Genomic DNA, 26,914 nt, shown 5'->3' with positions numbered 1-26,914 from the left:
AAATACAGTTTTCCTGATGAGCACTGAGTAATATATAGAACTACTGAATCACTATATTGTACACCTGAAACTAATATAGCATGGTATATTAACTAGACTGGAATTAGAATTTAATTTTAAAAATCCTCCATGCAAGTGCAAAGGACGTTTCTGTATTTTACAATCCATTTAACTGTGCAGTCGAGAAGCCTGCCACCTGGGGCGCCTGGGTGGCGCAGTTGGTTAAGCGTCCGACTTCAGCCAGGTCACGGTCTGTGAGATCGATCGAGCCCCGCGTCAGGCTCTGGGCTGATGACTCAGAGCCTGGAGCCTGTTTCCGATTCTGTGTCTCCCTCTCTCTCTGCCCCTCCCCCGTTCATGCTCTGTCTCTCTCTGTCCCAAAAATAAATAAACGTTGAGAAGCCTGCCACCTAACCTTCATTCAGAAGTGGTTAATCTGCCTTTTTTAGCATGCTAAAAAGCAAACATAAAAAGAGGAAAATTATGGGATTCCATAAATACCTTCCAAGCAATGAACATGCTCCGTTTAAATCATAACCTTGTGAATGTTAGTATTTGACACATGCTCCGTTTAAATCATAACCTTGTGAATGTTAGTATTTGACAGTACCTACATACTTGAAAAGTTTTCAAAGATGAAATATGTTAAATATTATAGAATGGCATTAAGAGATCAACCATGGCAATCAATTTTGATGATGGAGAACATTTTGAATCCAATTAAGCAAGTTATCCCTGTTAAAAGAATTTCATTCTTCTCATCAGTAGACCTATATTACAAAACAGAAAATTGAATTCAATCATTAATTATATTTTGAGTCTCAGTACAAAAGGAGGGTGGGAGGCGTATGCCGGGACTGAGGAGTAGGAGGGCTTCCCTCGTCGCCTTGGGACGCAGCAGCTACAGCGCCGGGGAACCTGGCAGTACAATGTTTCCGATTGGCAGGGACTATGGGGGGGCCTCGGCCTTCCCTCCACCTTCACTCCCACCCCTACCCCAACTTCCACCCCCGGTAAGCGAATTTTTGCGAGGCCTGGGGCGGAGGTCCGAGCCTCCTGGGTGAGCGCTGCTCGGGAGAAAGCCGACCCGGGCAGCGGGTGGGAGTTCCGAGTCCAGCATGTGGGAAACGCTCTGCCTGGGGCGCCGCTGGCGCATGCGTATCGGGGAGCTTCAGCCAGCGCGACGCGGTCGCCATCGCGGGAAGGCTTCCGTTAGAGCGGGCCTGGAGCCGGCGGCTGGTCCAGCTCCAGGGACCCAGCCGCTGGGCGTCATTGGCTCAGGCTGTAAGGCCCTCATCACCCTGTCCCGCCTAGGTCGGGCCCGGCGGCGGTGGCGTCAGGGGGCGGAGCCGCCCCGAGCGCCCTTTGTCTGTGGAGGCTGGTGAGTGCGGCGTGCCGCGGGCCGGGAGGCGGGCGAGGGGGAAGGGCGGGCGGCGGCCCAAGGGTGCCCGGGTAGCGGTCGCAGTCCGCGTTCAACTCGGAGTACCTCTGCAGCGCCGTCCTCCTTCTCGGAGACCCGCGCCCCTTCTTTGATAGAAAGGCCGCCCCATCCCAAGAGTACAAACATATTTTCCTCTGGTATCTTCTGCAGTTGTTGTTTGGTGTGGGCATGGGTGGGTGTCATTTTTTGGAAAGTTTTTCCCCATCTCAAGATTATTAAAACCTTAACCTTTACTTTTTTCTAATGTTTTTAAAGGATTTTTAAAATGTCTTTTTTACATTTGTACTTACGTTGGATATTAATTTGTTGTCAGGTGTTGGATAGAAATGAGCCTTTTTCCCAGTTGTCCTGCCATTATCTAGTGAATCATTTTCCCACTGAATTGAAATGACACTTCTATTACATTCTGCAGGCGTGTATATACTCGGAAATGTTTCCAGACAGTTTCTTGCACTGCTCTGACAGTTTTTGCACTGTGTTTTAATGTTAAGTATGTTTTAATATGTGGCAGAGCAAACGCCCCCTAATTATGTCCTCTGACAGTAATGATCTATTTCTTTTGACGTATTTGGAATTGTGAAAAATGTAAAGGTTCAAAAATTATAATTCTCTAAGAGAAAGAATTGATCGTGGCACTTAGCGGTGCTCAATAGATAGTTATTAAACGAGGGAATGTTTGTTGAAAGTCACTGTGTTGTTGAAAATGTTTACGTTTCCTTGTTGCCATCAGGATAATCTAGTTTCTTAGAAGTGCCTTCAAAGCCCTTTATGATCTTAATATTGCATAATATTTTGCCATTCACTCTTGCACATCGTGCTATAGCCATACCAAACTGTTTAAACATGACACAAAACCCTCTGGGAAAAATTCATTCATTTGATTATGTCAAAAATTTAAATTTCTGTATTCAGAAAGAACAAAGGGCTAAAAACAAGAGACATGAAAAAATGTGCAACATGTGTAGGAGACAAAGGATTAATGTCCATAATATGTAAAGAACCTCTGTAAATAGCAAAAAAAAGAAAAAAGAAAAAAGAAAAGAAAGAAAGAAAGAAATAAACAACAGAAGGAAAAAGGGAAAATGGTCAAAGGATATGCACAGGCAATTTATAGAATACAGGTAACCAAAAAACAAAACAAAACAAAATTTCTAATGCTTAACCTCATAAGTAACCCTAGAATGCAAATGAAGACAAAGATATTTTTCACAAAATAGAATGGAAAAATATAAAAATATTGATGATAAAAGGTGTGAGGGAAATGCCCAGAAGAAGGACCCAGTTGTAAAATTGAGGAAGACACTTTGAATGGCAGTGTGACCGTACCTACCAAAATGTTAAATGAGCTCACCTGGCTCAGAAATTTCATTCTGGAATCAGTCCTGCAGAAATAGTTGCACAGGTACACAGTGTGTAAAAAAGTGTGTAAAAAGAAGTTTTATTTCCATATTATTTGTAATTGTGAGAAATAAGTACGCTTAAATGTTCACTAGGGATATGTTTAAATATATTATGATAGATCCATACAATGGAATACTGTGCTGCCATAAAATAGAATAAGGTAGTTTATTTTGAAGTTAACAAACAAGGAACAATTTAATGAATAAAGACATTTAGTGAATAAAGGATGCTAGAGAACAATGGCACGTAGTGTAGTGTGCATCATATTAAGTACGGATGTGGTTATATATGTTCATAAATGCACAGAAAAGGATGTACACCAAATGACTGACAATGATTTATTTCAGAGAGGGAAATCGAATAGAGAAGAGGGATTGAAAGTCACTCACATCTTACTCAGTATATTCCCATGTTTTGAATGCTTATGGTTTCATGTAGAATGTGTAAAAAAAATTGAAACATATATTACATGTGTAAGGAAAAAACACTTGATCTTAGCCAAAAGACCGAGAAGCTATTTCTTGTGTAAGGAAAAAACAAAACAAAAGCCTCACATGAACTTAATATCTACACAGGGGGGGAAAAGTGTTTTATGATGCAGAAAATTTTTAAATTAACTTTTTTTTTAAAGCAGCAAAGAATAAAAGACAAATGATAACAAGAAGACTACATTTGTTATTTATGTTATACCAAGGGAGTTGCTGTTTACTGTCTGTGTTCAGGGATCCCCAAGAGTATCCTTAGGTTCAATGATTTGCTAAAATGACTCACAGAACTCAACAAAACTGTTATACTTACAGTAGCATAAGTATTACAGTGAAAAGATACACATTAAAATCAGCAACAAAAAATGCAAGTAGAGTCCAGAAGAGACCAGGTACAAGCTTCCAGTTGTCTTCTATCAATAAGAGTCATGCAGCTAGCATTTACATCCTCCCAGAAGTGACATGTAATAACATGTATGCAGTATTGCCAACCAGGAAATCTCCTCCAAACCTTGGCATCCAGAGTATTTATCGGAAGTTGTTCATGTAGGCATAGCTGACCACCTGTGCTGTTGACCTTCAGTCTCCAGTCTCTCCAGAAGGCAAGCTGATACCACATGGCCCAAGGATCCCACCATAAATCCTCTTTTGGCATGAACTTTCTGACCTGTCCCAAGGCTTCAGGTAAACAGAGACACTCTTAAAAGGCAGGGTGTTGCAAGGCTATAGATTATCTTTCAGGAACCAGGCCACGATCAAACCTTTCCTTAAAATGTACAGTCTGGGCCACCCAGACCTGCTTAGTTCATCCTTTCCTGCACTCTGTACTTTGTAATAAAGAATTCTTACAAATTAGTGGAAAAGGCAAAATGGTAGAAAAGTGGACAAATTACACAAAAGTGTAATTTATGAAAGAAGAAACATGAAAACTAAAAATGTAAAGTCTGCCTCCCATGTTATCTAAGAATTACATTCTAAAGCAGTAATTATATACTATGTATTATATTTAAAAAGAATAATGCTGATCATTCTTGGCTAATGGTCACTCTCATATATTGTTGATTAATATGAAAAATGATACAACCTTCCTCAATAGTGTTTTGTCTTCCTTTTGATCCAGCAGTTCCACTTCTAGGAATCTATCCTAAAGAAATAATCACACAAAAATTATGCCAAGACTGTATAATGTTTGCTGTCGTCTATAACAGGAAAAGAGAAATAAAGCTCCCTAAATGCCTATTAATAATTAACTTATTAAACAAGTTTTGGGTATTGCAAGCAATTGAATATACCATGACACTATTTTCTTTAAATTTTTTTCCTTTTTTATTTTATTTCTTTTGTATTTTATTTTATTATTTATTTAATTCCAGTAAACTTAACATACAGTGTTATATTAGCTTCAGGTGTACAATAAGTGATTCGACAATTCTATATACTATTCAGTGCTCATCATAATAAATCTACTCTTTAATCTCCACCACCCATTTCACCATCCCTCCCCACTCACCTCATCTCTGGTAACCATCAGTTTGTTCTTTATAGTTAAGAATCTGTTTCTTGGTTTGTGTTTCTTTCTTTTTTTTTTCTTTTGCTTGTTTGTTTTGTTTCTGAAATACCACCTGTGAGTGAAGTCATATGGAATGTATCTTTTTCTGACTTATTTTGCTTAGCATAATACTGTCTAGCTCCATCCATGCTGTCACAAATGGCAAAATTTCATTCTTTTTTGATGGCTGATTAATATTCCATTGCATATATATGCCACATCTTTATCGATCTATCTGTAGACACAGGCTGCTGTAAACAGTGTGGCAGTAAACATAGGGGTGCATGTATCCCCTTGAATTAGTGTTTTTTTTTTTTTTGTATTTGGGGGTAAATACCCAGTAGTGCCATTGCTGGATCATAGGGCAGTTCTAATTTTAACTTTTTCAGAAACCTCCATAATGTCTTCCACAGTGGCTGCACCAGTTTGCATTCCCAACAGTGTAAGAAGGTTCCCCTTTATCTGCATCCTAGCCAACACTTATTGTTTCATGTGCTTTTTATTTTAGCCATTCTGTCAGGTGTGAAGTGACACCTCATTCTAGTTTTGATTTGCATTTCCTTGATGATGAGTGATGTTGAATATCTTTTCATGCATCTGTTGGCCATCTGGATGTCTCCTTGGGAGAAATTTCTGTTCATTTCTTCTGCCCATCCTTAATTGGATTATTTGGGAGGTTGTGTTGTTGTTTTTGGGGGTTTTTTTTTTTTGGTTTTTTTTTTTTTTTGGTATTGAGTTGTTTGTATAAGTTCTTTATATATTTTGGATACTAACGCTTCATCAGATAGATCATTTGTAAACATTTTCTCCCATTCAGTATGTTACCTTTTAGTTTTGTTGATGTTTCCTTCGATGTGCAGAAGCTTTTTATTTTGATGTAGTCCCAATAGCTTATTTTTGCTTTTATTTCCCTTACCTTGGAAGACTTATCTAGAAAAATTTTGCTACAGCTGATGTCTGAGTGCCTGTGCCCTCTTCTGCAATTTTTATAGTTTCAGGTTTTACATTTAGGTTTTTAATCCATTTTGAATTTATATTTGCATATGGTATAAGAAGGTGGTCCAGTTTCATTCTTTTGAACATAGCTGTCCAATTTTCCCAGCACCATTTGTTGAAGAGACTGTATGACCCTAGTTTTTTTAATATTTAGATTTTTGTTTTCTGTCCTGAAGTGATGTACACAATACTGTCAATTAAAACCCAGATTTCAGAAAAGAAAATCAGACATATAATAATGACATATGCCATATTATAATATGTGTGAGAATTAGTATAGAAAAAGCTGGGAAGTATGTATCCCCAAAAAACTGGTTATCTCTGGGTAATGATATTATAAGTGATTTTCTTTCTGCTTTTCTATGTTTACAAAAATTTTTGTTTTAATATTTGTCAGAAAATAAAATTAAGGTGTTTCCAAGGTAGAGAAAAGGTGTGGAGAGAGAAATCACTCTGACTCCAGCATGAAGAAAATACTGGACTAAAGTTAAGGACCAGTTTGATGGATGCAGAAGTAGTCAAAGTGAGAGATGATAGTGGCCTGAATCAAGGTAGTGGAAGTGAAGATGGGACATTCACTACATATTTAAGGGGATAAATTTACCAGGATTTGACTTTAATTGAAGAGAGAGACCAAGGGAAAGAAAGAAAGAGAGGTCAGGAATGGCATTCAGGTTTCAGGCTTGGTGGTGCTATTCATTGAGATAGGGAATTTAACAGGAGAATAAGAACAGTATGTAACAAACTGATGAATGGAAGTTGTGGTTTATATACACAATGAAATACTACTTGGCAATGAGAAAGAATGAAATATGGCCTTTTGTAGCAACATGGATGGAACTGGAGAGTGTTATGCTAAGTGAAATAAGTCATACAGAGAAAGATAACATATGTGTTCACTCTCATGTGGATCCTGAGAAATTTAACAGGAGACCGTGGGGGAGGGTAAGGAAAAAAAAAAGTTAGAGAGGGAGGGAACCAAACCATAAGAGACTCTTAAAATCTGAGAATAAACTGAGGGTTGATAGGGGGTGGGAGGGAGAGGAGGTTGGGTGATGGGCATTGAGGAGGGCACCTGTTGGGATGAGCACTGGGTGTTGTATGGAAACCAATTTGACAATAAATTTCATTTTTAAATAAATAAATACTAAAAACAAAACAAAAAAACAGTATGTAACATATAAATATGTCTACTATGTGGCATTTTGTTTTAAATATTTTCAAAATATTCACTTACTTAATCCTCAACAAACCCATGAGGTAGGTACTATTATAACTAGTTTTACAAATGAGGAAATTGAAACATTGAAAGGTTGAGTAACTTATACAACCAAACTCACACAGCTAGTAAGTTGTGGAGCTAGGAATCAAACCCAATCAGTTTGGCAATAGAGTTGGTGTTCACGCATACTTCATTGCAAATATATGGCAAGAGGCTTAAGAGAGAATGAGTTTGGGACATGTTAGGTTTGAGAGATCTGAGGGACACATGCCTGGGGATGTCCAGTAAGGTGGTTGGGTAGATATGTGATTATGTAGCTCAAAAAAGATGATCAGTGAAATCATGGCAGTGGGTAAAGCTGAAGGAATCCACCTGAGAACAAATAGAAGAGAATAAACACAAGTACTAACAAATGGACCTAACTGTATTACAAGTGAATGACATAACCACACTGAAGGAAGGGGCAAAGAAAAAAAATTAAATTATTTTAAAAAACACTATCTTGACTAGATACTGTATAACTAAAGACAAAGAGAACTCTACACAGATGCTGCAATTTCCAGTTAATAACTTTGTTTGTCACAGGGGTATGAGTCAATTCTGAAACTACTTTATGTATATACCAAAACTGAACAAATAAGTAAATATATTGTGGATACTAAGAGCCAACAATCTTCCTCCTTTCCTCACTGGTAACTTCTTTGTTGAAGAAAGAAGTGAGGAAAAGAGGAAGATTAAAAATGAGCCCTGAGGTATTGGATTGGAATCAGAGGTGTCATAATGAACTTGTAGCATTTAATACATAGATGAATACAGTGTGTGTGTGTGTGTGTGTGTCTGTGTGTCCATGTGTCCTATCTCTCCTAGAGGGCCTAGAAGCAATGATACCCCAGTAGCAACGAGCACAGCTGATCTTTGTGCTGATCCAGCACCCAGATCTTTGTTTCTAAGCACTTCTCCAATAAAAGGAACTAGGGCTCCTTGGAGAAGTTGATTTCTAGGGCTGGGCAGGGATAATACAAGAACTTGAAACATCTTACAGTGCCAAGAAGTGCTCAAAATAGGATAGAGGCTGGTCAGAATAACATAGGAGTCTCCAACTGACCAAAGCCAAAACTGTGCAATAAAATAATGATAATATTGGTGCTTACAAAATATTCATGAGTTCATAGTGACATAAATAAATTAGTAAATAAATGATAAGAGATATGGAGCAGCTTTTCCTTGCAGAAAAATTTCAGTTAATAAATTAGTGGGAGGTATACCTGGATGGCTCAGTTGCTTAAGCGTCAGACTTTGGCTCAGGTCATGATCTGACAGTTCATGGGTTTAAGCCCTGTGTCAGGCGCTGGCTGACAGCGCAGAGCCTGCTTCAGATCCTGTCTCCCTGCCCCTCCCCAGCTCCCTCTCCCTCTCTCAGAAGTAAACATTAAAAATGTATACATAAATAAGTTAATGGGAAAGAGAGAAATAGAGAAATCACCATTAGACCAACACTATATTACTAATTGTTGCAGACAAGATAAACTGATGGATGCTAAAGTTAGTGGGTTTGAGAAGAATCAGGATATTTATATCTTCAAGTATCTCCCCAAGATATTTATCAGCTACAGAGGGAAAGATGGTTGCTCTACAGTAGGGAAGCCAGGTGAACACCACCTTAACCAAGTGATAAAGGTTAACATTATCATTAATGAAGTGTACCAACATCATAAACCCATTAATGCGATGTAAAAGATAAAAGATCACTTCTGTGTTATTCTTGCCAAAAATACTTAGCTTCATTCCAACCATGAGAAAACATCAGACAAACCCGAATTGAGGGACACTGCAAAATAACTCATCAGTACTCTTCAAAAGTATTAAGCTCAAGAAAGACAGAAAGGCTGAGGAACTTACAGATTGGAGAAGACAAAGGGAAAAAACAACTAAATTCCATGTGGGATCCTGGATCAAAGAAAAAATACTACTAGAGAAACTAGTAAATTTTGAGTAGTTTGAATTAATAGTATTGTACCAATTTAAATTCCTTGTTTTGATCATCGTACTATAGGCATATAAAATGTTAACATTTGGACAAGTAGGGTGAATTGTATGTGGGAATTGTGTGTTATTCTTGTAACTTTACTGTAAGTCTAAAATTGGTTCAAAATAAGTTAAAAATAAAAAATAGAAGAGGAAACAGAAGAACCCTTTCATTTACTCATTTAGCAGATACTGAGTGCCTACTATGAGCCACATACTGAAAGTATTAAAAGTGGAATAGTAAATAAGACAGAAAAGATTCCTGTCTTCATGGAGGTTAACATCACACAATGGTGAGGTATAAATAAAAATGATGACTACAAATAATTAACAATGATAAAAAGTGCTACCAAAAAAAAGGAAGGTGTAAATGAGGGACCTCACATGTCTTGATATCAAAAATCTTCCTTGATTTAAACTGAGACCTGAAGGAAGAGTAAGTATCATCTGGAGTGGAGGAGGGGAGATACCACACAGGACACATTTAAGGACTTAAAAGCAGAGCTGTGTAGATGAAATCTCAGAAGCAAGCAGGGGAGTGGCTTGAAAGATCAGGAAGCAGGTCACAGGATTTTTTATGGCTTTGTATTCCAGCCTAAGAGCAGTAGGGAGCCACTGAAGAATTTCAAATAAGGGACTGATATGATCAGATTTGTATACCTTTAAAGATTCGTTTACTTCACCTGTGGAGGGAACAAAGATAGATATTGAAAACTCCTAAGGAACAACAATATGTAAATGGTAGGCAGAGGAAAAGGGACTAGAGCATAGCCTGCTGAGAAAGACTGTGGACATAAAGCAAAACACAGCTGTTAGTAATGTCAGAGACCCATCAGAGCTCAGGAAGTAATAAAGCCCATTGCATGAACAAAAGTGTTGTTGACATTCCTAACCAGAGCAATTTTAGCGGTGTGCTGATGGCAAAACAGAAGAAAGATCATAGATAATTGAAAAATAAATGGGTAATGAAGAAGTAGAGACAAGTACTAACAATCCTTTGAAGAGTTGTAGCCTTGAAAAAAGAATGGATATTAGTTACAAAAGGGCATATAGCCAGTGAAAGTTTTTAATGCTGGGAGAGATCTTAAATGGTTTTAAATTATGACAGGAGGAGTCAATAAAATGGCAGATCAAGGACTGAGAAGATATATGCTAGATTCAGGCCTGTAGGGAGGCTGGAGAGAATGGTTTGATCCTAGAGAAGAAATATTTTTTAAGGCAAATCCCTGGGCCAAGAATACTCCCCCAGAGATGCCATTTCATTAGGTCTGGGATTGAACCAGTGAATCTGCTTTTCAGCAAATGCTGTGTGATTCAAGTGATCTGCAGACCACACTTTGATAAACATTGCTCTTTTTTTCTATTTTTCCCCTATACTAAGCCACTCCTGTCTTTTTTTTTTTTTTAATGTTTACTTCTTGAGAGAGAGACAGAGCATGAGCGGGGGAGGGGCACAGAGAGAGAGAGCGGGAGACACAGAATCTGAAGCAGGCTCCAGACTCTGAGCTGTCAGCACCCAGCCCGACGTGGGGCTTGAACTCACAAGCGAGATTATGACCTGAGCCGATGTTGGACACCCAACCGACTGAGCCACCCAGGCACCCCAAGCCACCCCTGTCTTCACTTTCTTCCCCATGCAGTCTATAACATAAGGTTTCCTGGTTCATAGTCTAGCATTTTGTAAGGGAAGAAACTTCAGAACTACTATGGCACCGGAAGTGGGTGACAGAAGTAGAATGATGGTGAAAATCACTGGCATTGAAGAAGTTAACAAAATTAGAGGCTCTGATAATGGTTCTGAATTCCTGCTTGCTTAAAAATCACTTGTGAGGCACTTAAAAAATGTATAGATGCCGGACTTCATCTCAACAGTTTTTGGGTGGAACCTGGACATGTATATATACGTTAATATATACATGGTCAAGGAAGTTCACTCAGATTTTTGGAAAAGCTTGGAGGAAAAAGGGTGTTAAGCCGGAAGTCATTCTTCATCTGAATTGATTATAATTTTAGTATTCCTTAGGCAGTCATGGGAATTCCTTACTTTCCAAGCCATCATGGTTACATATTTGAAAAAGCCTGTGGTGATACCACAGGCTTCTCTGGAAAGGACTACATGTGTATTGTATGAAAAATTACACATAGTTTGGGGGTGGAGAGTGGTTGGTTTGGGGGGTTTTATGTGTGTGTGTTTCCAATACAGGAATTAAAAGGGAAATTTTCAGAAGGGGATCAGATTAAAAAATGAAAAGGGAGAGAACAGGTACTAAGAAGAACTTCAGAGTATACTAGAAGGAACCTAGGGCTGTGAACCAGGAGACCTAGGTTCTAGAACCAGCTCTTTCACTTAGTTCTATGATCTTCAGCTTCAGAATCCTCCTTTAAACCAAAAAGCTGAGAACTAAATCAGTGCTTCCAACGTGTGTTCTCTGGAAACTTAGTCTCATCAGATGCCATAAGAAAATTCTCAAATAACTAAGTTTGCAAGCAATATATATTTGACATCCCCTTGGGTTCACACATATGAAGGAGAAACCCTGTTCTGCCTAACTTGGTAAATGCTGTTTTTTATTATTGTGATTATTTATTATTTTGTAAGTGGTTTTGAGGTGATTGGGTTGAAACCATCAGAGCATTCTCATAGATTCTGTCTGGCTCTTCAGAGAATAGGACCCTTTTAGAGCTTTTGCTTGGTGAAATAGGACCTGTTGTTGTTGTTTTTTTAATGTTTATTTATTTTTGAGAGAGAGAGAGAGCAGGGGAGGGGGAGAGAGAGAGGGAGACACAGAATCTGAAGCAGGCTCTTGGTTCTGAGCTGTCAGCACAGAGCCCGATGCTGGGCTTGAACCCACAAACCATGACATCATGACCTGAACTGAATTTGGATGCTTAACCGACTGAGCCACCCAGGTGCCCCAGGCCCTGATTCTTAAAATGCTTTTAAATTACTCCTGAAAGGTGTACCTCTTAGTCAACTGGTTGTAAAATGTTAAATTCATGCCCTATCTTGGGCAGTGATTGGCTTCCTTATCTAACAAGGCCATTCCACTGGAACTGTGATTTTCTCTTCTTAAAAAAACTTACTTCTCAGGAATGACTTCATTCTTTAATACCATCACTAGCTTTTGAGAGAAATTTTTCAGGCCAAACATTGTGAACAGAAAAAAGAATGTTTTCTTTCATGCTTATCAGCAGATCAAGATATTTTGCTCTGTTGTTGATGTTGGTGAAAGTCTTCTGAAAATCTTTCACTAGGCACGGACCACATGTTTTCTATTCTGAGAAGAGGATGGGTAAGAACTAAAGCTAAAGTTTGTTTTTGGTTGATGGATCTGTATATATCTGCTTTTTGTAATGTGTGAATCTGAGAAATTCTAGAAATGCTTTTTGATTGTTTTTAAAAATTCCACACCATACTATGAAGTATGAACAGATAGTTTGTATGTTTCTTTACAGACTCTCTAGGTCACTAAGTGACTGAGACTGCTGGACTTCTTTTGTAAGACTGGTGCATCTCATTACATGTGCTACACCTGATATAGTATCTCACAAGATTCCTGTCAGAAGGGAGATTTGAGTATCATAGTGAAGTCTGTTCATGAAGGACTGATGCCTTTAGGGGGAAAAAGTAATAGCCACTTTGAGGAACCCCCACATGTCAACCTTGCATGAACAAGGCAAGATTCTGAGAGTGGCTGCCCTGAGAAGTCATTCTTGTGGATAGCCATTGGCTCCTGAGGTTCTCATCAGAGATGAAGCACCTTTAATACCTGGGAGTGAGTGTTTTCCATAAGGCATTGGAAAATCAGCTTTCAGGGACTGACAAGGACACTGAAGCTGTTAGTACTGGTGTATCTCCTGACTGTCCTTCTAGAAGAAAGCAAAGCTTTGATGGCATTATAACTTAAGAACTGCAAAGAGGTGTAGTAATCCTGGTGGAGGACTGAATCCATGTACTCAAACAGGAAGGTGAACATTTTGAAAAATGAGAAGAGTGAAATCTCCTTTGTGTATTAGAAAAATCATCTTTAAAGATTTTCTTTTTAAGTAATCTCTTCACCCAACATGGGACTCTAACTCACAACCCCAAGATCAAGATGGCCCAGGAAGATCAGCTTAAAGAGAGTAAAGGAGAGAAGATCTCTGGAGTTTGAGTTTGGGGATGAATGTATCCCCTTAAAAATAAGATCAGGCTCTCAACATATGTTTTCTCTATCAGCTCATATCAGTGGTTTTCATCTCCTTACTTAGAAGTCACCTGGAGACTTTAGAATTTAAAATGCTGTTGCCCAGGGTCATCGTAGACCAATTTGTATAATACTGGATTTATCCAAATCTTAGCATTTGCATTTTCAGAACATCCCCCAAGTGTGTAGCCAGGGCTGAAAATCACTGAACTTCCTTGAGCTTCCCATATGCCACAATAAGAGAAAGTCCTACACTGAATTCCTCAGTATGTTGGAAGAACAAGAATGTCATGGTTAAGTTATCCAGCCTTTGAGCTTATGTCTTAGAGGGCTTCTCTCTAAACTGCCATCCTAACACAAAGCAAAAACTCTAAGAGTTAGTTTCAGTGTTATCACGTATTGACCAGATGCTTCTTTGCTCTTTTTCTTAGTTATGCCCTCTCAGAATGTTATACTTTCCCAAAGAGGGAACATGGAAGAGAAGGAAATGAATGATGAATCACAGATAGTCAGGTCTCAGGTAAGTTCACTTTTATTCTCCTCAGAAATGCTGTTATAGTTCTAAGAATGTGGGCACTTTTATTTTTCAGTTCTCAGTTGTGAATCCAGAGCCCTTTAGACTTTTATGGCAAATGATAATCTCTGTAAGATGTTTCCCATTTGCCTTATATATCCTTTATAACTCTTCTCTCCTTCCAGCATTTTTACAAGATCATGGGCTCATGTCTGTTCTAGATGTTTTAAAGGAAACAAAAGAAGCCATTGACTATCTTTTAATCACCCTTTACTTAAACAGCTCACCAGACTTTAAACAACACTTGTCATTCTCTCTGTAAACAATGAATGATGCCCAAGTATGACTTCTTGGAGCTAATGACATTATTAAATATACCTGAGGACATCTGCCACAAGACAGTGTTTATCAAGAATCTCTTGTATCTCTTACGAAATCTGTTTAAGCCTGTTGTTACTATTCCATAATTTAAGTATTATGTAAACTGATAAGGTGTAACTATGACAAGGAGTTGTTTCTATGAAAACTAGTTGAATGCTTTGGAAAAACCTTATAAATGCCACTTTTTTTTTAATTGCTATCAAATTATGCGTGAGAAAACTGTAAAACACTGAAGTAAAATTATAAAAATCTCAGAGGATTCTACACTTGTATAATTTCCCAAGTGTCACTTGCTTGTTCCACTTTAATGAAACAAAAACTGATGTATTATGGGTATGGGCACTCAATCATTAAAATCACTCTCATAGAAGAGGCTTAGATTTGCATCAAAAGATGAGCAAATGAATATACATTTATAATTTCAAATGAAAATGTTTAAGATATCTTTTATGGATCTCAACTTTAACAGCTTTTTAGCTTAACACAGCAGCTACCAGTATCAATTAATTCAGATAGGAGTGATGAAATTTGAAGTGGGGTTCATGAACAAATGGCTAAGAAAGAATTCTCAAGACTTTTTTTTTTTTTTTTTTTTTGGTGCAAAAAGGTGATTTTATTTAAGCACGAGGACAGGACCCGTGGGCAGAAAGAGCTGCACTGGGATTGGGAGGAGCAACTGATTATATACTTTTAAGTTTGTGGAGGGAGCAGGGTTAGATGAAGAAAAAATTAGTTTCTAAGGAATTTCTGTATGGTGAAAGCAGGGTCTTACTGGACCCTGAAGACTTAGCTATTGTCAAGATAAGGTTGCTTTTAGATTGTAATGAAATGTAAACATTAATGCATTAAGGCAGCCACAAACTCCTTGAGGAATGTTACACACTACAGGTCTCTGGTATCTATCAGTGGTCTGCAAGCTGTAAGGGGATTTAATTTAAACTACATTTTTCTTGTCTTTGTTTCCCTCAAAAGGAGGACTTCTCTTGTCCCAAATTATATGAAATAAATAATCATTATCTGTAGGTAGCCAATAAATTCATTGGAGGAGATTTTTACAGGTCTACACCATACAGCACTTAAAAAAGTGTAATGTTGGATGCTCCTATGAGTGTAGAATGCAACAAAATACACCAGGTACTCAGAGAAGGGAGAAATCTGTTTGAGACCAGAATGATGAGGGTAGACTTCATGAAGAAGATAGAGTTTGAATTTGTGCTGATATTGGGTAGAATTTGGGGACTAAAGTAGACAGGAGCACTGCAGACAGGAAATAAAACTTGTGCAAGAGCAGGGACAATAAGAAGACTGGCAGCTGGAGCTGAGCGTTTATTTGGTACATTAGTGCTTTGGGAATCTTTGGGTTGCAGGGAATAGATTTATTAGGTTTATTCTTAATTATAAGGCTCCCCACAGACAGGAATAGAAAGACATCAAGAACTAAGGTGACATATCTGCTTCTTGGCATTCTAGCCAAAGAAGTTTGTTTTAATTTTCCAGAACCACTTATTATGTTAAGAAAGAAGATGATTCAGAAGCACCTGGGTGGCTCAGTCACTTAAGTTACAGACTCCTGATTTCAGCTCAGGTCATGATCTCATGATTCATGAGATTGAGCCCTGTGTTGGGCTCTGTGCTGTCAGGACAGCCTGCTTGGGATTCTGTCTCTGCCCCTCCCCTGTTAGCGCTCGCTTTCTGTCTCTCTGTCTCTGTCTCTGTCTCTCTCTCTCTCTCCAAATAAACTTAAAAAAGAAAAAAGAAAGATGGTTAATTCATCAAGTATTTTTTGAGCAGCTACTATGTACCAGAAATTGTGCTTGGCATCAGATATACATCAGTAAGCAAAATAGACGTTCCTAAATCCAAGTTGCTTAGAGTCTAACAGAAACGTCCACTCACTTGCAAATTGAGGTGTTTATTATACAAAATAAGAATAAGAGGCTGTGAATGTGCTTTAGGGAATCAAGAAAAAACTCTCTGGGGAAGTGAAATTTAAGGTGAAATGTAAAGGTTATACAAGTGTTAAAAGAAGTAAGTGAAAAAGAGCATTTAACATCATGTGTAAAAGCTATGGGTATATTTGAGAAGTTAAAAGAAGGCCACCATTGTTGGAGTGGAGGGAGGGAGAGAATGACTTGAGATAAGCTTGGAGAAGTATACATGGCCTAAGTATGCAGGACTTTCTTATGCAAGAAAAGTTTGGGTTTTATTCTAAATGAGGTAGAAAGCCTTGGGGGAATTTAAGCAGGATAGTAACATAATAATTAACTGAATTCCACTTTAAAGATCACCCAGATGTGTGCTATATAACAAATGAATTTTTGACAGGCAAGAAAGGAAGGGGGAGAGAACCACTTAGGAAGCTACTACCACATTGTACATGATAGAAAATAATAACTTACAACTAGGTGGAGAAGGGGCGCTTGAGTGGCTCAGTTTGTTACAGAATCAGGCTGGAACGCTGGCAGAAAAACCAAGCAACACTTGGAGACCTTGGTGGATTGGAGATTTATTTAACACCGGCGGGCTCAGAGGAGACCGTTTCTCCAAAGATCTGAGCCCCGAATGCGAGCAGGAAGGGTAATTTATAGTTATCAGCCTCCATATTTGTGTGTGTGTTGGGGGAGGGAGGGTTGGTTTTCATGCTGCAGCAAACAAAGGAAGAACCCAGAGGAGGGGTCTCTAAGCTAGAGACCAGAGTTTGTTTTAGTCCAATCAGCCATCTTTGGTGTACTTTATCCACTTCTCCAACATTCCCCCTTTTGATGCCTTTTAAAAAAACTTTTAGTAGGCATCACCTTTCAGTTTTACAGGTTGGTACTCTCAGAAGGCTAAGATATGGGCAGTAGTTTGGCAAGCAACAGTGTTTTCAATAAAATGTATCATGGCATTCAGTATACAGGGGCCAATGGATATAAGTAAAATTATGGAGAGGAGAGGCCCCATCAGGGCAGAAAGCCAGGATCCCCAATCCGTGAGATCCCATCCTTTCCATTGATTGATATTTTCCTGTTGTCTATGTTGAATTCTTTCCTTGAGCTCCTTAACCTTAGTTGTAACTATTCCTGACTGATTTATGAAATAGCAACATTCCTCCCCCAGAAAGATGCAATTCCCTCCTTTTTCTGAAGTGAGGAGGTTGAGGGCTTTCCTATTTTGGAGGGTCACTGCTGCCAGAGAGTTTATTTGGCTTTGTAAGGTTACCAGAGAATCTGCCACCTGTTCCATGTCTTCATTCAGCTCTTGAGATAGTCTATGGTACAGTCCTACGGATGAACCTGTGCCCCCTATTCCAGTCCCTATTCCTGTCTCAATTCCTGCTCCTATCAGAATGAGTAGCAGGATTACCTGTTTAGTCCAGGACTTGGGGCTAAAGGCTGTTAGGAACTGATCTTCAGTGTATATGGATATCTCTGGGGTTAGGAAGACGGAATAACATATCTGAGTCCAGTTGGCCTCTAAGCAATTGGTAGGCTGAATTAGAACATAGATAGAACAACCCAGGGGTTGAACATAGGGTTGTATTCCTCTTTAAGGTTATATTTCTTCTGTATAGAGAGTTACCATTCATACCTTCAGGGACTGTACAGATTAGATTGTCAGCATTTGTGAGACGGATCCCAGGGGCCAGGGGTCCAATTAAGACAGAAGTGTTGGTTTTGAGATTTTCAGAAGCTTCACAAGTCAAACGGATAGGAGTGGCTAAGTAAGCCCTTCTGCTGAGGGGCAAACACATCCAGCAGGTTTGGGTGTGATTACCTATTTTATGGAGGACTTGTAGAGTAGTGTTAGTCCAACACTGGAGTGGGGAATTGGTAAACATCTGATTGAAGGCTGAAAGGTTCAAACCCTGGTAGGCTGCTGGGGGAATGGTCACCTTTATGGGTTATATTACCCTATCCTGGGTATCCTTTATAAGCTTTTGAAGGGCTGTGTCTTGCATACCTCCCCCGTCCGAGATCCCTCATTGAGGAAGGTAAGGTAAGGTAGCAAGCTTCCCTCTCTGGAGGCCCTTGTTGTGACATGGGTTCCTAACATTTTGGGTTATCTCTGCGGTCCAATACTTAGTCCGTGGGGCACCGGGTGACTGACAGAGAATGTTTCTCCCTTGTAGCAATCTTTGTGGAGGGAGGTGAAGGCGCTGAATGCCCTTGACCCCTTTATTGTCACATAACAATCCTGGGAGCAAAGTGGGTAAGCAACAGTTGAGAGGGTGAGAGAGGTTATCATAATATGCAGGCAATACTTAATAATCCTCCCATCCAGAAGAGGTATGTGAGACCCAGCATGCATCTTTTGTCTCATGTCCAGCTTGTTGGTGCAGTCTCTATCAGCCCAACAGTAAGAAGTAAGATTAGGTGGCACCTGGGTGGCTCAGTCGGTTGACCGTCCAACTTCAGCTCAGGCCACTATCTCAAAGTTCATGAGTTCGAGCCCCGCATCGGGCTCTGTGCTGGCAGCTCAGAGCCTGGAGCCAGCTTCAGATTCTGTGTCTCCTTCTCTCTCTGCCTCTCCCCCACTTGTGCTCTGTCTCAAAAATAAATTAATGTAAAAAAAAATAATTTTTAAAAGATGTAAGATTAGTGCTATGACACCAGTAAGGGGCAAGGGCTGGCAGAGTTGCATCCAAACCCCTGGGATAGGTTCATGTGTTGATTCCTCAAGCTTCTGCTGTGCGCAGGACAGCCAGGGTGTGGCTGGAGCAGGGCTGGAGGTCTCAGGGGCCAGTGTCCCTTTTGAGGGTCAGTTTAAGCGGGTTGACTGGATCTGGATCACTTCACCAAGTTGTGGGTTCTTCTGAGCTGGCCTTCTTAACTCTGTATTGATGGACCCATGGGGTAACACCTGAAACTTTAAGGGCTGTAGGAGTTGTTAGAATAACAGTATGAGGCCCAGTCCACCGTGGTTTAAGACGTTCCCTCTTCCAATCTTTGACCCACACAGAGTCTCCTGGCAGAAAGGGGTGAATGAGAGTCCCTAAGGAAATTGGGGCCCTCTCTATGGTGTATCTCTGTAACTTGTTTAGGACTACCCCCAAGGTCTGGAGCTGTTCTCTTATTCCCTTGTCTCCAATCTGGTGTAGGTCTCCTGAGAGTTTTCCTAAACATGGGGAGTCACCAATATAATAACTCAAAAGGGGAGAATCCTAGTGCCCCAGGCATGCATCGGGCATGCAAGAGGGCCAGCGGTAGTAAATCTGGCCCTGGGCAATTAGTCTCTTGGTGGAACTTAGCCAGGGTTTCCTTGAGGGTTCAATTCATCTGCTCTACTTTCCCTGAGCTCTGGGGTTGGTAAGCAGTGTGCAGTTTCCAGGTAATGTTAAGGGACTTTGTCAGGGTTTGTATAATGTCTGCCACAAACGCAGGTCCATTATCACTGTGTATGGTTAAGGGTAGACCAAACCGAGGCACAATCTCCCATAGAAGAGCTTTGGCCACCTCGCGACTTCATTCTATTCTGATCAGGAATGCTTCGACCCATCCCGAATATGTGCAGATGATTACAAAAAGGTACCTGAATCCTTTATTTGATTGTATGTCAGTAAAGTCCACCTCTAAATCTTCGAAAGGGGTGGCTTCCCTCCTTTGTGTGCCAGGCGGGGGCCGTGGGGCAGACCAAGCATTGTTTTTGGCACACGTTACACATCGTTCACTGACAGCTCAACATAATGCCAGCAGCTGGCTGATACAGTAGTTCTTTTTGAGGAGGGCCTCTGGTGCAGTTTTCCCTAGGTGCGTGAGTTGGTGATATTCCTTCACTAGGTGTTTTCCCATAGACAACGGGACAAAGATGTGCCCATTTGGCATGACCCACCATCCCTCTTTGCTTAATGTGCCCCCTTCTGTCGAGGCCCAACTTCTTTCCTCATTTGTGTACAGGGGTGGGGAGGCTTCCCTCTGGGGTGCAAGAGTCATAGTGTAGGGAGGAGCTTCACCTAGATCACCACAGGCAGCTGCTCTGGCTGTTTTGTCAGCCAGGCAATTTCCTTGAGATATGGGGTCATCTCCTTTCTGGTGTCCCTTACAGTGTAGGATAGCTACCTTGTCTGGGAGCCAAACAGCCTCAAGAAGCTTTAGTATTTCTTCCTTGTTTTTGATAGTTTTCCCTGCAGCTTTCCCTGCAGTAAGGAGGTCTTTTTTCTTTATAGATGGCCCCGTGTACATGCACAGTAGTGAAGGCATACTGTGTAGATGTTAACTCATTTACCTTTGCTAAGGATGAGGGCTGGGGTTTAAGGCTTACAGTTCAGCTCATTGTGCCGACCATCTTTCCGGCAAAGCCTCGGCATCCAGAACTTCGCTGGTTGTGGTTACTTCATATCCTGCTCTTTGGCTGTCCTCTTGTAAATAGCTGCTCCCATTGCTGAACAGGATGATCTCTGGGTTTGTTATAGCCTGGTCTTGGAGGTCCAGGCGGCTGGCGTAGACTTCATCCACTACTTCGGAACAGTCATGGTCGTGTTCTCCCTCTTCCGTGGGAAAGAAGGTGGCCATGTTTAGTGTTCTTACTGTTTTGAGAGTGACCCTTGGGTTTTCATAGAGAAGGCCTAGGTATTATGTCAGCTGAGAATTGGAGAGGAAATGATATCCTTGGGTACTCATGAGGGACATGACCGAGTGTGGGACCTTAACATTAAGTGTGTGTCCCAGTGTGAGTTTGTCTGCCTCCTTGATGAGCAGGACTGTGGCTGCCAGCGCTCTGAGGCACAGTGGCCATCCTGCAGCCACAGGATAAAGTTTTGTTTGACAGTTAGGCCACTGGCCATTGCCAAGGCCCCATGCTCTGAGTGAGCACTCCAAGGGCTATTTTGTCGTTTTCATGTACAAAGAGGTTAAAGGGCTTTTCTGTGTCGGGCAAGCCCAGGGCTGGGGCTCGTCCCAGAGCCAACTTTATTTCTGTGAAAGCGGCCCTTGCCTCGTCAGTTCATGTGAGGGGCTCCCAGTCTGGCCCTCCCAACAGGTCATAGAGGGGCCTCGCTATGGTTGAGAATCCAGGGATCCAAATGCGACAGAACCCTGCAGCCCCTAAAAATTCACACAAGCCTCATTTTGTTTGGGGCTGTGGCAGTGTGGTGATAACCTTCTTCCTTTCCAGTCCTAGTTTTCTTTTTCCTTTTGTGAGGAAGAAGCCTAAGTACTGGACCTGCTGCTGGCAAATCTGTGCCTTTTTACAAGAGGCCTGGTACCCCAAGTAGGATAGGAGCTGCAGGAGGGCCTTGGTACCTTTCATACAGCCTTCTTGGGTGTCGCTGGCAAGGAGGAGGTCACCTACATATTGGAGGAGGACACACCCTCTGGTTTCCCTTGGAAAGCTGGTGAGGTCTGCAGCTAATGCTTCCCCCAAAAAAGTGGGTGAGTTCTTGAAGCCTTGGGGAAGTCATATCCAGGTCAGCTGCATTTGGCACCCTGTAACGGGCTCAGTCCATTCAAAGGCAAACAGTGGTTGACTTTGAGGAGCCAGGCAGAGGCAGAAGAAAGCATCCTTTAGGTTGAGGCATGTAAACCATCTGGCTGACCCTGGAATTTGGCTGAGGAGAGTACATGGGTTCAGAACCACTGGGTGTAAGGAAACAGTCACTTTGTTAATGGCCCTCAAATCCTGTACTGGTCTGTATCCTCCTCCTGGCTTCTTGACTGGCAAGAGCGGGGTATTCCAAGCTGATCGGCACTCAATTGGAATACCTTCCTCTCTGAGCTTGGTCAGGTGCTCTTGTGTACCCATTCTAGCCTCAAGTGGAAGGGGTTCTGCCTTTGTCTCTGAGGTTGGGCTCCAGGGATCAGGTCAACAATGATGGGGGCCTGACTCCAAGCTAGTCCAAGTGTATTCTCTTCAGCCCATACAGAGGGGAATGTAAGCCTGAATTCTGAGGGGTTACAGGGTAGGGCCTGGGCACAGAATAGTCTCCATTCTTCTTCCCTTGGCAGGGTAATCACCAAGACCAGGGTTTCCTTCTGCCTTGGGTTTAATTGGAGGCTAGTGTGTCCAGTGGGTTCAAAAGTTATCTGGCCCCAAGTTTGGAGAGCAGATCTTGGCCCAGGAGAGGAATCAGGCAGTCAGGTAAGTAGAGGAACTCATGCCAGACCTTGTGACCCCCAAGTTCACATTGTTGAGCTTGACAGAAGAGCTCTTGTATCGCCCATGTCCCAGTAGCTCCAAGTATGGTTGCTGTCTTTTGGCTGAAAGGGGCTACCGGGGAAGTAACAACCAAGTGTTTAGTCCCAGTCTCAACCATGAAAGTTATTGTTCAGCTGCCTACTTTCATTTCAACCGTGGGCTCATGGGGCCAAAAGAGAAACAGACTTGTCCCCCTCAGTCTGATTCTATCCTGGCCAGACCAATGAGGTCCTCGCCTCGAGGTTCCTCCCAATATCAGCTGGGTTTTGAGGGCCCCTTCCAATTCGGACATTCATTCTACCAGTGTCCCTTCTCTTTGCAGTATGCACGTTGGTCCTTTGCTAAGGGGGCTCTGGGCTCCCCCCTTTTTGGTGGTTGGGGTCTTCCCATCTTTGCAGTGTCTATTTCTTTCAGTGCTGCTGCAAGAAAGGTGGCCTTCTTTTTAGTCTTCTATCCACTTCTCTTTCGGCTGCAACTTCTCTGTTCCTGAAAACTTTATTGGTGACCTCTATCAGCTGAGTGATATTCACCCCAGCAAAGCCCTCCAACTTCTGGAGTATTCTTCTGATATCTGGGGAAGCCTATGCCACAAAAGAGGTATTTACCATTTGATGACTTTCTGGTGCCTGGGAGTCAAACGGAGTGTATACACGGTATGCCTCACATAGTCTTTCATAGTAGTCTCTGGGAGACTCCCCAGGCTGCTGTGTGACTGACAATATTTTAGTCATGTTCATGGGATTTTTGGCTCCAGTTCAGATTCCCCGAAGGAGGGCTTCCTGGTATTGTCAGATGTGGGCTTGTCCTCCTTCTGTGGTGAAATCCCATGTTGGGCATTAAATCAGGGGCAGCAGCTTGAGCCCAGACAGCAGGGTCATTGATCCCCAGAGGCGCGTGATCTTCTAGGTACTGTCATGTTTCTCTCATGCTTCTTCTTTCTTCTGTATTAAACAGAGTACAGAGTAACTGTTGACAATCTTCCCAAGTTGGTTAGTGGGTCTGGAAGAGGGACTCCATCAAGTCGACCATTGCTTGTGGCTTTTCAGAGTATGATGGAGTGTTATGTTTCCAATTGAGGAGGTTGGTTGTAGAGAAAGGTTGATAATAATACATCATGGAACAGCTGGGCTGGACTATTCTGTCCTCATTCTGTCTTTCAGGCTCTTTCGTCTCCCTTACAGGCATTTGGAGAGTGTTAGGTCTGGGTCTGGGGCGCAGTCTGGCTGCTGGCCCTTGTAGGGAGGGTTCTCTGGGTCTGGGAGGGGAGGAGGGATGGGTGGCAGCAGCAGCGGAGGAGGAAAGACAGACGGGGGGGGGGGGGCAGGGAGTTTCAAGCTCAGGGGAAGGGGGGAGGGAGCCCAGTGAGTCATAAGGTGGTGGAAAGATGGGATCTTCCTCTGGGTCTCCTGCAAACACTAAAGGAGTGGTGGATTGCTTCTTTGGCTCCCTGGGGGAGTCTTTGGATAAAACAGCTCAAACCTTTGCCTGGCTCTGCTTGCTATGGATGAATTGCACCCAAGGCAGAGGATTTCAAGCAATTTCAAGCCAGGAGTTGATGTATGGAAACTGATCAGGGTGACCTGGGTTCCCAGTGACTATCAGCCAAACCTGCTGCACTATTTGAGCATCTAATATCCCTTCCAGGGGCCATCCTACATTGAATATGGGCCATTCTAGTTCACAAAAGGTTCTTAACTTCCCAGGTGTCATTTTGACCCCATAATCACCTGAAAATCCCTTTTTAAAATTTTTGAGCATGACCTCTAAAATCATAGGCTTACTCTATTTTGACCCCATTATTAATTCCTTTCTCGTGTTCGGTGTTGCAGAGACAGACAAAGGGAGGGTATCCCCTCAGATGAGACGACCAATCAGATACTCCACTGGTCACGTTCCCAAGGGAAACTTTAGGTGAGGCTTGGCTGTAGTGGACTCAGCTTTGTGACTTGCAATTGGAGTCTATTCTTATGCCGCCCTGGACTGTATGCTTTCACCACGATACAGGAGAGCCCACTCAGACTCCGTAGACTTTTGGGGACCTTAAGGGTGCCTGTCCATGGAGCTACAAACTCAAACTCGACTGGCAAGCCTGGCCGAGCTGCACATTCACACACACACACACACACACACACACACACACACACACCAGAGGCTATTACATTCCCTCCTGCAAAATTTTCTACCCGTGAGAGTGCTAAAGTCTCTGGGGAGTGATCGGGTCCCCCATCCACCCTTTTGGATGGGCCTGACTACTTTGGGGCCCCGGCCTTACTGGTTCCGACGTCGGGTCCAGGTCCTCACCTACCAGCCTCTTTGAGTCCGGTGGGAATGACGGAGCGGGGCCAGCCTGAGGCGACCAAATAGGAGACTGCCAAAATTCAGGCAGGGCGCGCCTTCTTTGCGATTCCTCGCTCTGTCACCGCCTTACCGTTCTTCCAAACCGGTGGCAACAATGGGACAGCACGGTTGGGTTTCCTGGTCAGGCAACCAAATATGTTACAGAACCAAGCTGGAACACTGGCAGAAAAAACAAGTGGCACTTGGAGATCTTGGTGGTTCAGAGATTTATTTAACACCAGCGGGCTCAGAGGAGACTTTCTCCAAAGATCTGAGCCTGAATGCAAGTGGGAAGGGTAATTTATAGTTGTCAGCTTCCATATCTGTGGGGGTTTTCATGCTCACAGCAAACAGGGCAAGAAGAACCCGGAAGAGGGGTCTCTAAGCTAGAGACCAGAGCTTGTTTTAGTCCCGTCGGCCATCTTTAGTGCAGCACTTTATTCATTTCTCCAACAATAAGACTTCTGATTTTAATAAAAACAGAGCAAGGACCCTTACTCGGGGCTCTTGTCTCCTCAGAACATTAGCCTCTGTCGCGTTTTAATTCTGCGACCTGCTCTCTTACTGAACAAGAGAGAACTCTAGACCCAGGATCTGTGACACTCAAGCACCATGATTGTCACATAAGGAAGCACTGAATATTTTTTGAAAAATAGAAATTTGTGGGGCGCCTGGGTGGCTTAGTCAGTTAAGTGTCCAACTCTTGGTTTCAGCTCAGGTCATGATCTCACAGTTCATGAGTTAGAACCCTGTGTCAGACTCTGCTCTGACAATGTGGAGCCTGCTTGGGATTCTCTCTCTCTCTCTCTCTCTCTCTCTCTCTCTCTCTCTTTCTCTCTCTGTCAAAATAATTAAGTAAACTTTAAAAAAGAAAGAAAGAAAAATAGAAATTTTCATATGATGAAGATTGTTATCTCAAACCAGTGATGAAAAGATAGTTTATTCAATAATTGATGTTGGCATTTCTGGAGAGCCATCTAGAAAAAGGTAAAGTTGAATCCATACCTCATACTTTACATCAAAATAGTCTGCAAACAAAACAGGTGAACATGGGAGGGGCAGGTGGGAAGAGAGAGACAAACCATAAAACAGAGTCTTAACTATAGAGAACAAACTGAGAGTTGCTGGAGGGGAGGTAGGTGGGAGGATGACGGGTGATGGGTGATGAAGGGTGATGGGTGTTAAAGAGGGCACTTGTGATGAGCACTGGGTATTCTATGTAAGTGATGAATCACTAAATCCTACATGTGAAACTAATATTACAGTGTATGTTAACTATTTGGAATTTAAAACTTGGAAGAACAAAAAGAATAGTCTTCAAATGGGTCAAAGATTTAAATATGAAAAATTAAGCCTAAAAGTATTACAAGAAAAAATGGAAGTTGTAACACCAGACACCACAAAATAGCTAGAAGAAAAAAAAGATGGTAAGCTCCTTGACATTGGTCTTAGTGATATTTTTTGGGATCTGACTCCAGAAACAATGGCTACAAAAGCAAAAATAAACAAATGGGACTACATCAAACTAAAAGGATTCTGCACAGTGAAAGAAACCATCAACAAAATTAAAAAGGTACATATTAAGGCACTTGGGTGGCTTGGCCAGTTGAGCATCTGACCTTAGCTCAGGTCTTGATCTCACGGGTGAGTTCAAGTCCCCATCTGGCTCCCTGCTGTCAGAGCAGAGACGGTTTCAGATCCTCTGTCCCCCTGTCTCTCTGAACCTCCCCACTTGCTTTCTCTTCTCAAAAATAAATAAATATTTTTTAAAAATAAAATAAAACAAAACAAAATAAGAAGGAACCTACTGAATGGGAGAAGATATTTGCAAATAACATATCAGATAATGGGTTAATATCCAGAACATATAAAGAACTCATACAGCTCAGTAACAGAAAAACAAGCAACCTGATTTTTAAAATGGACAGACGATCTGAATAGACATTTTTCCAAAGAAGACATACAGAAAGGCAATAGGCACATGAAAAGATGCTCGACATCACTAATTATCAGGGAAATGCAAACCAAAATCACAATGAGATATCACCTCACACCTGTCAGATTGACTATTATCAGAAAGACAAAAACTAACAAGTGTTGGGAAGGCTGTGGAGAAAAGGGAACCCTTGTGCACTGTTGGTGGGAATTGAAATTAGTGCAGCTACTGTGGAAAACAGTATGGAAGTTCCTCAAAAATTAAAAATAGGAGCACCTGGATGGCTCAGGCAAGTGTCCAATTCTTGATTTCAGCTCAGGTCATGATC

The 26,914-nt window shown here is 41.6% G+C and overlaps 1 protein-coding gene across 3 annotated transcripts in view; it reads left to right on the top strand.

Moving 5' to 3' along the window:
• The first annotated feature begins 1,180 nt into the window (after nt 1-1,180).
• The window catches only part of ZNF713 (zinc finger protein 713), a 47,548-nt gene continuing 21,814 nt past the window's right edge, over nt 1,181-26,914 (top strand). For 2 of the 3 annotated variants that reach the window (XR_007147945.1, XM_047839534.1), the window contains exons 1-2: nt 1,181-1,381; nt 13,738-13,826. Coding sequence is in view for 2 of the 3 variants with exons in the window: in XM_047839534.1 (XP_047695490.1) it covers nt 13,740-13,826 (87 nt within the window). In the remaining variant the exon portion in view is untranslated. Of the gene's footprint in view, nt 1,382-11,431; nt 11,674-13,737; nt 13,827-26,914 lie in introns of those variants that run through there. The other variant, XM_047839535.1, reaches the window with a different exon arrangement.

The sequence above is a fragment of the Prionailurus viverrinus genome, chromosome E3 (assembly GCF_022837055.1).
Source record: "Prionailurus viverrinus isolate Anna chromosome E3, UM_Priviv_1.0, whole genome shotgun sequence".
Taxonomy (NCBI): domain Eukaryota; kingdom Metazoa; phylum Chordata; class Mammalia; order Carnivora; family Felidae; genus Prionailurus; species Prionailurus viverrinus.
This window is presented reverse-complemented; position numbering and strand designations above follow the sequence as displayed.